Source organism: Balaenoptera acutorostrata, chromosome X (assembly GCF_949987535.1).
Source record: "Balaenoptera acutorostrata chromosome X, mBalAcu1.1, whole genome shotgun sequence".
NCBI lineage: Eukaryota > Metazoa > Chordata > Mammalia > Artiodactyla > Balaenopteridae > Balaenoptera > Balaenoptera acutorostrata.
This window is the reverse complement of record NC_080085.1, coordinates 42,294,457-42,305,918: the sequence shown is the minus strand read 5'-3', so window position 1 is coordinate 42,305,918 and position 11,462 is coordinate 42,294,457. Positions and strand designations below refer to the sequence as shown.

The window sequence follows — 11,462 nt, the reverse complement described above, 5'->3', positions numbered from 1 at the left end:
AGATCCACAAGTTCATTTGGTACATTCTCTATCTTTCCACAGAGGATGGTAACTGTTTTGCTATTTTTTGCTATTTTTTTCCCTTACTAAACAACACAGACTGCCATGATTTCCAGCCTTTCTTAACAGTTTTCCTCATTGTTTTTCCAGTCTCTGCCTGCTGCTCAGGCCCAAAGCTAATGTCACGTCTTATGTTTTGATACAATACCCCCAGTAGGCGTACATTTTTAGGTATTACTTAGCATTTGCTGTGCAACAGACTACCCCAAACTTAGTAGCTTAAAACAATAATCATTTTATTTATCTCATAATTCTCCAGGTTGGCTGGGATAACTGGTGTGGCTCTTCTGGTGTGGGCTGGCGTGGCTGGGGCTGAAGGTTGATGAAGGCCTCACTCCCATGTCTGGCATTTGGTCTAAGGGGCTTCAGCTGGCCTGGTTCATCTCTGTTCCATGTGGCTTCTCATCCCTCAGTAATGAGTTTCTTCACACGAAGGTCTTGGAATTCCAAAGAGCAGCAAGAGAGGGTAAGACTCGAGGCAGGCTTTACACACTTCCCCAGCATCTTCTTGAATCTCTTTGTTAATGTACATTGGCCAAAACAAGTCACATGGCCAAGCTCAGAGTCAAGGAGTAGAGAGACAGCTCTACCTCTTAATAAGAAAAACAACAGAGTAATATTACAAAGGGGGGGGGTGCATAAAAAAAGGATGGGAGAGATCTGTGGCTATTTTGCATTGTACCACAATGAAGGAAGATAAAAATATGATGTCATGGAAACCAGTATGAATGATAGGATTATATTTATGTGTTCATGTAAAATTATATCAGCAGATGTGTGTATATATAAAACCATAATGACTTTAAAACTGTGGATTCACATGAGCAAAATATTCAATAGGAAACATATTTGATAGACACAATTACATTAAATCTAAAAAAAATTTTAATTCAATTATTCCTCCCATTGTGCAATGTGTTCTGCTACAAATACCCTACAGAACTGAGAGCAGGTCTACACATTAAATATATCATTTTGTTGTCCTACCTTTTGTTTTGTTGCCACTTTAAATTGCTTAATATAACACAGTAAACATTACAGTCATTTATATAATTTTGCATACTCCATCTGTAAAGAATTTGGTAATAACTTGCCTTATATAATACTTTGTACAGGAAGGCTTTTCCTAATGCCTCAAACTGACAGCATTTTCCCCAGTATGAATTCTATTATATTTTGTGAGGCTGTGAAAATATGGAAGTTCCCCTTCATTCAGTGCATTCTTAGAGGGTCTCTTCCAAATAATTTTTCTCATCTCAGGTTAAAGAGCCTGATGAATTCTTTTTATTATACAATGTATTCATATATGATCGGTCTTGGTTGAATTTTATAATACACACTTAGACCTGATTTCTGTGATAAGGTTTTCTCATTTTCAAGAAACAGGGTTACTTTCATGTATGAATATTGCGATGCATACTCAGAACTGATTTCTGAGTGAAGCCCTTTCCACAGTCACTACATTTATAGGGTTTCTCTCCAGTATGAATTGTCTGGTGTTTATTGAAATTTGACCTGTCAGTGAAAGCTTTCCCACATTCTGCACATATATATGGTTTCTCTCCTGTGTGAATTCGCTGATGTACTTTGAGATGTGGTTTCTTGGAGAAGGATTTCTCACAGTCAGAACATTTATAAGGCTTCTCTGTAGTATGGATTCTCTGATGTGTAATTAACTCTGACTTCTGGATGAAGGCCCTCCCACAATCAGCACAGACATAGGGTTTCTCTCCAGTATGAATTGTCTGGTGTTTATTGAAATTTGACCTGTCTGTGAAGGCTTTCCCACATTCTGCACATATATAAGACTTCTCTCCAGTATGAGATTTCTGGTGAGTATTGAGATTTGACCTGTTGGTAAAGGCCTTCCCACAGTCAGTGCATATATAGGGTTTCTCTCCTGTGTGAATTCGCTTATGCATCTGGAGTTGTGACTTAGAAGGGAAAGATTTCGCACAGTCACTGCATTCATAAGGCTTCTCTCCAGTATGAATTCTTTGATGTGCAATCAAGTGTGCCTTTTGGATGAAGGCCTGTCCACATTCAGTACATATGTAGGATCTCTCTCCTGTATGAATTCTCTGATGCATTCTGAGCGTTGATTTTTGGGTAAAGGCTTTCCCACACTCACTGCACTTGTGGTGTCTCTCTCCAGTATGAATTTTCTGATGTACATTGAGGGCTGAGTTCAGGGAGAAGCCTTTCCCACATTCACTGCATTCATAAAGTTTTTCTCCAGTATGGGTTGTCTGATGCCTAAGTAGAGATGACACTTGGAAAAATGATTTTCCACATTCACTACATTTATAGGGTTTTTCTCTAGTATGAATTTTCTCATGCATAATTAATTCTGAATTTTGGATGAATGCCTTCCCACACTCAGAACATATATATAGTTTTTCATCTCTATGAACTCTCAAATATATACTGAGTAGTGGCTTCTGTGTAAAAACATTCACACATTTGCTAAGTTCATGAGGTTTTCCCATAGTATGAATTCTCTGAGGTGCAAAGAGGTGTGACCTCTGGGTGAAGATCTTCCCAAGTTCAGTACACATATTTGCTTTCTCCCCAACAGGAAATTTCAGATTGTGACTGAGTGCTTGTTTGAGGCTGAAGACTTTGCCACACTGATTGCTGTCACAGAATTTCACTCCTGTATGTGTATTTTCATGGTTAGTATAAGAAGAGCTCTGGGTGAAAACTTGACCGTGTCCAATAATTTTATCAAAGTTCTTTGTTGCATTGTTTTTATTATGAATAGGTACATCTAAATTATACTTTAAACTCTTTCCAAATGAGTCACGTTTATGGGATCTTTTCTGTGAAGGAATAAGATTTGGGCCTGGATGAACAAATTTTCCACTGTCTTTATATTCATAATCCCATTCTGTATTCAACATTTTCTTATTGATGAAAGCAGCATGACTCAGAGGTTTGTTCTGTTTTTCCTGATAGCTTTTTATCTGTTCAGCACCGTGCCACAGTTCTTCTAAAATGGAATACAATGAATCATCTCTTGTATCTTCACCCTCCATTTCAGTATGAAATGAAGCTTTTCCAGAAATTCTTTTTTGTGAGGTCTTAATCCCAAACTTTCCATCTAAAAAGAGAATGAAAAAGTAAAATTGACACAAAGAATAGACAGCAGAAGATTAAAAGGTACACGTAAATTAATCCAAATTGAACACAGGGAAACCAGTAAATTTGATGATGATGATGATGATGATGATGATGATAATGACAGAAAATACATATATAGCACTTATTATGTGCCAAGCTCTTATATGACACGATGTTCCAGGCATTGTTCTAAGAAATATATACATATGAACTCATTTAATCCTTTCAAAAGCCCTATGAGGTATTTTCTATTATTATCCACCATTGTAGATAAGGAAAGTGAAGTTCAGAATGATTTTATATATATATATATATATATATTCAGTATTGGAGATTGGAGTTCAGCTAAGCAATCTAGCTCTATTTTGGTAGGGGATATCAAGAAGGGTGAAGTGAAGATTAAACAGACAAGGGTTTTAAGGGGAAATTTCTGTGGAGAGCCTAGGCTTGAAGGGGTGACTCAGAGTCTAAGTCTTCATTAGCTTGGCTTGAAGGGGTGACTCAGAGTCTAAGTCCTCATTAGCGTTCAATTCTAAATCCTCACTTATCTCACTGCTTCTTGCTTATTAGCAACAATATCAAATTAAGGTGATAAAAAACAGTTAAATTTGCTAAGAGAGTAGATCCTAAAAATTCTCATCACGAGGAAAAATTTTTTCTTTCTCTTTTTTGTATCTATATGATATGGATGTTAACTAAACTTACTGTGGCAATCATTTCACGATATATATGTCCAGTCATTATGCTGTACACTTTAAATTTATACCATGATGTATGTCAATTATATCTCAAAAAAACTGAAAAAATTAATTTATTCATGCCTATAGGAAAAATATTGTGATCACAGCCATCTTGACCTATACAAACAATAAATGGATGTCTATACTCCAACTCTCCATCCAGGTGTTATTGTTTTCTTGGAACAAAAATTATATATATTTAACAAGAAGTACAAAATCAGAGAGATGACAAACCAACTGTGGTAGACTGAAAGCTGCCCACCAGAATCTGTTTCATCATTCTTTTGCAAAAACAGAGTAGTAGCCAGGCATATGGCTGCCCAGTCATATAACATTTCTCAACCTCCTTTGAAAATTGGTGTGGCCATGTGACAATGTTCTAAACAGAATGTGAGAGAAAATAATGGGTGCTACCTTCAAACCAGAGCATTGAAACAGTAGGCATGTTTTCTCTATACCTTCTTCTACCCTCTTGCTTACTAAAACCTGGACTTGACGGCAACATGGATTCAAACATGCAGATGCCACAAAGAATCCAAGAGACAGCGGAGTTGAGTAATGGAAGGAACCTGGATTCATGAATAAGCAGGAGCAACTAGGTTTTCCAATGGCCTGTGATATTAGAGACTTTATATAAGAGAGAAATAAAATTCTGTATTTAAGTCACTGTATCTAATGCTCTCTTTACTACTGTGAATTACCTTTAACACAATTAATATACTATTCTTGCCCAGAGTGGGAATCACAGATTGTTCCATTACAAGTACAGTTCATGAGACATATGCCAATCTCAATAATAATTGTAAAATGAAGAATTACACACTATCTCACCAGCAAGAGTTTTTAGATACTGAGAATGCTCTGAATCATCAAATCCAGTTTTCCCCTGTTAGTCATTTTGATACTGTACTCTGAACACGTCCCATAAAAAATCTCATCCTCTTCTTTTTTTTTTATTTTTTAACATCTTTATTGGAGTATAATTGCTTTACAAGGGTGTTTGTTTCTGCTTTATAACAAAGTAAATCAGCTATACATATACATATATCCCCATATCTCCTCCCTCTTGCATCTCCCTCCCACCTTCCCTATCCCACCCCTCTAGGTGGTCACAAATCACCGAGCTGATCTCCCTGTGCTTTGCGGATACTTCCCACTAGCTATCTATTTTACATTTGGTAGTATATATAAGTCCATGCCACTCGCTCACTTCGTCCCAGCTTACCCTTCCCCCTCCCCGTGTCCTCAAGTCCATTCTCTACGTCTGTGTCTTTATTCCTGTCCTGCCCCTAGGTTCGTCAGAACCATTGTTTTTTTGATTCCATATATGTGTTAGCATATGGTATTTGTTTTTCTCTTTCTGACTTGCTTCACTCTGTATGACACACTCTAGGTCCACCCACCTCACTACAAATAACTCAATTACGTTTCTTTTTATGGCTGAGTAATATTCCATTGTATATATCTGCCACATCTTCTTTAAACATTCACCTGTCGATGGACACTCAGGTTGCTTCCATGTCCTGGCTATTGTAAATACAGCTTCAATGAACATTGTGGTACATGACTCTTTTTTAATTATGGTTTTCTCAGGGTATATGCCCAGTAGTGGGATTGCTGGGTCGTATGGTAGTTCTATTTTTAGTTTTTTAAGGAACCTCCATACTGTTCTCCATAGTGGCTGTATCAATTTACATTCCCACCAACAGTGCAAGAGGGTTCCCTTTTCTCTACACCCTCTCCAGCATTTATTGTTTGTAGATTTTTTGATAATGGCCACTCTGACCAGTGTGAGATGATATCTCATTGTAGTTTTGATTTGCATTTCTCTAATGATTAATGATGTTGAGCATTCTTTCATGTGTTTGTTGGCAATCTGTATATCTTCTTTGGAGAAATGTCTGTTTAGGTCTTCTGCCCATTTTTGGACTGGGTTGTTTGTTTTTTTTTGATATTGAGCTGCATGAGCTGCTTGTAAATTTTGGAGATTAATTGTTTGTCAGTTGCTTCATTTGCAAATATTTCCTCCCATTCTGAGGGTTGTCTTTTGGTCTTGTTTATGGTTTCCTTTGTTGTGCAAAAGCTTTTAAGTTTCATTAGGTCCCATTTGTTTATTTTTGTTTTTATTTCCATTTCTCTAGGAGGTGGGTCAAAAAAGATCTTGCTGTGATTTATGTCATATTGTTCTGCCTATGTTTTCCTCTAAGAATTTCATAGTGTCTGGCCTTACATTTAGGTCCTTAACCCATTTTCAGTTTATTTTTGTGTATGGTGCTAGGGAGTGTTCTAATTTCATTCTTTTACATGTAGCTGTCCAGTTTTCCCAGCACCACTTATTGAAGAGACTGTCTTTTCTCCATTGTATATTCTTGCCTCCTTTATCAAAAATAAGTTGACCATATGTGCGTGGGTTTATCTCTGGGCTTTCTATCCTGTTCCATTTATCTATATTTCTGTTTTTGTGCCAGTACCATACTGTCTTGATTACTGTAGCTTTGTAGTATAGTCTGAAGTCAGGGAGCCTGATTTCTCCAGCTCCGTTTTTCTTTCTCAAGACTGCTTTGGCTATTTGGGGTCTTTTGTGTTTCCATACACATTGTGAAATTTTTGCTTCTAGTTCTGTGAAAAATGCCATTGGTAGTTTGATAGGGATTGCATTGATTGCTTTGGGTAGTATAGTCATTTTCACAATGTTGATTCTTCCAATCTGAGAACATGGTATATCTCTCCATCTGTTTGTATCATCTTTAATTTCTTTCATCAGTGTCTTATAGTTTTCTGCATACAGGTCTTTTGTCTCCTTAGGTAGGTTTATTCCTAGATATTTTATTCTTTTGGTTGCAATGGTAAATGGGAGTGTTTCCTTAATTTCTCTTTCAGAATTTTCATCATTAGTGTATAGGAATGCAAGAGATTTCTGTGCATTAATTTTGTATCCTGCTACTTTACCAAATTCATTGATTAGCTCTAGTAGTTTTCTGGTAGAGTCTTTAGTATGCTCTATGTATTGTATCATGTCATCTGCAAACAGTGACAGCTTTACTTCTTCTTTTCCAGTTTGGATTCCTTTTATTTCTTTTTCTTCTCTGATTGCTGTGGCTAAAACTTCCAAAACTATGTTGAATAACAGTGGGGAGAGTGGGCAACCTTGTCTTGTTCCTGATCTTAGTGGAAATGGTTTCAGTTTTCACCATTGAGAACGATGTTGGCTGTGGGTTTGTCATATATGGCCTTTATTATGTTGAGGTAAGTTCCCTCTATGTCTACTTTCTGGAGAGTTTTTATCATAAATGGGTGTTGAATTTTGTCGAATGCTTTTTTTTTTCTTTTTATAAATTTATTTATTTATCTATTTTTGGCTGCGTTGAGTCTTCGTTGTTGTGCACGGGCTTTCTCTAGTTGCGGGGAGCAGGGGCTCCTCTTCATTGCGGTGCGCAGGCTTCTCATTGCAGTGACTTCTCTTGTTGCGGAGCACGGGCTCTAGGCGCACACAGGCTTCAGTAGTTGTGGCTCACAGACTCTAGAGCACAGGCTCAGTAGTTGTGGAGCATGGGCTTAGTTGCTCCGTGGCATGTGGGATCTTCCCCGGGCCAGGGCTTGAACCCGTGTCCCCTGCCTTGGCAGGCGGATTCTTAACGACTGCGCCACCAGGGAAGCCACTTGTCGAAAGCTTTTACTGCATCTATTGAGATGATCATATGGTTTTTCTCCTTCAATTTGTTCATATGTTTTATCATATTGATTGGTTTGCGTATATGCAAGAATCCTTGCATTCCTGGGATAAACCCCACTTGATCATGGTGTATGATCCTTTTACTGTGCTGTTGGATTCTGTTTGCTAGTATTTTGTTGAGGATATTTGCATGTATGTTCATCAGTGATATTGGCCTGTAGTTTTCTTTCTTTGTGACATCTTTGTCTGGTTTTGGTATCAGGGTGATGGTGGCCTCGTAGAATGAGTTGGGGAGTGTTCCTCCCTCTGCTATATTTTGGAAGAGTTTGAGAAAGATAGGTGTTAGCTCTTCTCTAAATGTTTGATAGAATTCGCCTGTGAAGCCATCTGGTCCTGGGCTTTTTGTTTGTTGGAAGATTTTTAATCACAGTCTCAATTTCAGTGCTTGTGATTGGTCTGCTTACATTTTCTATTTCTTCCTGCTTCAGTCTCAGAAGGTTGTGCCTTTCTAAGAATCTGTCCATTTCTTCCAGGTTGTCCATTTTATTGGCATATAGTTGCTTGTAGTAATCTCTCATGATCCTTTGTATTTCTGAAGTGTCAGTTGTTACTTCTCCTTTTTCAAGACTATTGAGTCTTCTCCCTTTTTCTCTTGATGAGTCTGGCTAACGGTTTATCAATTTTGTTTATCTTCTCAAAGAACCAGCTTTTAGTTTTATTGATCTTTGCTATTGTTTCCTTCATTTCTTTTTCATTTATTTCTGATCTGATCTTTATGATTTCTTTCCGTCTGCTAACTTTGGGGTTTTTTTGTTCTTCTTTCTCTAATTGCTTTAGGTGTAAGGTTAGGTTGTTTATTTGAGATGTTTTTTGTTTCTTGAGGTAGGATTGCATTGCTATAAACTTCCCTCTTAGAACTGCTTTTGCTGTGTCCCATAGGTTTTGGGTTGTCGTGTTTTCATTGTCACTTGTTTCTAGGTATTTTTTTGATTTCCTCTTTGATTTCTTCAGTGATCTCTTGGTTATTTAGTAGTGTATTGTTTAGCCTCCATGTGTTTGTAATTTTTACAGATTTTTTTCCCCTGTAATTGGTATCTAGTCTCATAGTGTTGTGATCAGAAAAGATACTTGATATGATTTCAATTTTCTTAAATTTACCAAGGCTTGGTTTGTGACCCAGGATATGATCTATCCTGGAGAATGTTCCATGAGCACTTGAGAAGAAAGTGTATTCTGTTGTTTTTGGATGGAATGTCCTATAAATATCAATTAAGTCCATCTTGTTTAATGTATCATTTAAAGCTTGTGTTTCCTTATTTTCATTTTGGATGATCTGTCCATTGGTGAAAGTGGGGTGTTAAAGTCCCCTACTATGATTGTGTTACTGCCGATTTCTCCTTTTATGGCTGTTAGCATTTGCCTTCTGTACTGAGGTGCTCCTATGTTGGGTGCATAAATATTTACAATTGTTCTATCTTCTTCTTGGATTGATCCCTTGATCATTATGTAGTGTCCTTCTTTGTCTCTTGTAACAGTCTTTATTTTAAAGTTTATTTTGTCTGATATGAGAATTGCTACTCCAGCTTTCTTTTGATTTCCATTTGCATGGAATATCTTTTTCCATCCCCTCACTTTCAGTCTGTATGTGTCCCTAGGTCTGAAGTGGGTCTCTTGTAGACAGCATATATACGGGTCTTGTTTTTGTATCCATTCAGCCAGTCTATGTCTTTTGGTTGGAGCATTTAATCCATTTACATTTAAGGTAGTTATCGATATGTATGTTCCTATTACCATTTTCTTAATTGTTTTGGGTTTGTTATTGTAGGTCTTTTCCTTCTGTTGTGTTTCTTGCCTAGAGAAGTTCCTTTAGCATTTGTTGTAAAGCTGGTTTGGTGGTGCTGAATTCTTTTAGCTTTTACTTGTCTGTAAAGGTTTTAGTTTCTCCATCGAATCTGAATGAGATCCTTGCTGGGTGCAGTAATCTTGGTTGTAGTTTTTTCCCTTTCATCACTTTAAATATGTTCTGACACTCGCTTCTGGCTTGTAGAGTTTCTGCTGAAAGATCAGCTGTTAACCTTATGGGGATTCCTTTGTATGTTATTTGTTGTTTTTCCCTTGCTGCTTTTAATATTTTTTCTTTGTATTTAATTTTTGGTAGTTTGATTAATATGTGTCTTGGCATGTTTCTCCTTGGATTTATCCTCTATGGGACTCTCTGTGCTTCCTGGACTTGATTGACTATTTCCTTTCCCGTATTAGGGAAGTTTTCAACTATAACCTCTTCAAATATTTTCTCAGTCCCTTTCTTTTTCTCTTCTTCTTCTGGGACCCCTATAATTCGAATGTTGGTGCGTTTAATGTTGTCCCAGAGGTCTCTGAGAGTGTCCTCAATTCTTTTCATTCTTTTTTCTTTATTCTGCTCTGCGGTAGTTATTTCCACTATTTTATCTTCCAGGTCGCTTATCAGTTCTTCTGCCTCAGTTATTCTGCTATAGATTCCTTCTAGAGAAGTTTTAATTTCATTTATTGTGTTGTTCATCGTTGTTTGTTTTCTCTTTAGTTCTTCTAGATTCTTGTTAAAAGTTTCTTATATTTTCTCCATTCTATTTCCAAGATTTTGGATCATCTTTACTATCATTACTCTGAATTCCTTTTCAGGTAGACTGCCTACTTCCTCGTCATTTGTTTGGTCTGGTGGGTTTTTACCTTGCTCCTTCATCTGCTGTGTGTTTCTCTGTCTTTTCATTTTAACTTACTGTGTTTGGGGTCTCCTTTTCACAGGCTGCAGGTTCATAGTTCCCGTTGTTTTTGGTGTCTGCCCCCAGTGGCTAAGGTTGGTTCAGTGGGTTGTGTAGGCTTCCTGGTGGAGGGGACTGGTGCTTGTGTTCTGGTGGATGAGACTGGATCTTGTCTTTCTGGTGGGCAGGACCCTGTCCAGTGGTGTGTTTTGGGGTGTCTATGACCTTATTATGATTTTAGACAGCCTCTCTGCTAATGGGTGGGGTTGTGTTCCTATCTTGCTAGTTGTTTGGCATAGGGTGTCCAGCACTGTAGCTTGCTGGTCGTTGAGTGGAGCTGGGAGGTCTCTGGTGGACCAGTGTCCTGAACTTGGCTCTCCCACCTCAGAGGCACAGGACTGACACCCAGCCGGAGCACCAAGACCCTGTCAGCCAAATGGCTCAGAAGAAAAGGGAGAAAAAAAGAAAGAAAGAAAGAAAGAAAGAAAATAAAATAAAGTTATTAAAATAAAACATTTTAAAAAGTATTAAAAATTAAAAAAAATTAAAAAGTAATAAAAAAAAGAAAGAAAGAAGAGAGCAACCAAACCAAAAAACAAATCCATCAATGATAACAAGCGCTAAAAACTATAGTAAAAAAAAAAAAAAACAGACAGAACCCTAGGACAAATGGAAAAGCAAAGCTATACAGCCAAAATCCCACAAAGAAGCATACACATACACACTCGCAAGGGAATTTTCACAAGGGAAAAAGGAAAAAAATATATATATCTTTTGGGAAGTCTGAGGTCTTCTGCCAGCGTTCAGTAGGTGTTCTGTAGGTGTTGTTCCACATGTAGATGTATTTCTGATATATTTGTGGGGAGGAAAGTGATCTCCACGTCTTACTCCTCCACCATCTTGAAGGCCTCTCCCTCCTCTTATTCTTAAGTTGCATTTTATTCTCATACATTTGGCTTTACTTTATTTGAAAGTTATTAAGCCCTGGATTCCTAGGCTTTGTTTTAGAGGTGGCTTCACTTCTCACTTTACTTAACATTTAAATGTATATAAAATGTCTAACATAAATAGAACTTAACTTCTAACCCCCTGCTGTATTGGACAATATTTAGATCACCAGCACCAATA

The 11,462-nt window shown here is 37.4% G+C and overlaps 1 protein-coding gene across 2 annotated transcripts in view; it reads right to left on the bottom strand.

The window, feature by feature from the left end:
• Nucleotides 1-279: 279 nt before the first annotated feature.
• ZNF81 (zinc finger protein 81) overlaps nt 280-11,462 on the bottom strand; it is a 78,892-nt gene continuing 67,709 nt past the window's right edge. For both annotated transcript variants that reach the window (XM_007180276.3, XM_057537834.1), the window contains one exon: nt 280-3,163. In XM_007180276.3, the coding sequence (XP_007180338.2) occupies nt 1,455-3,163 (1,709 nt within the window). In that variant the 3' untranslated portion in view covers nt 280-1,454. The remainder of the gene's footprint in view (nt 3,164-11,462) is intronic.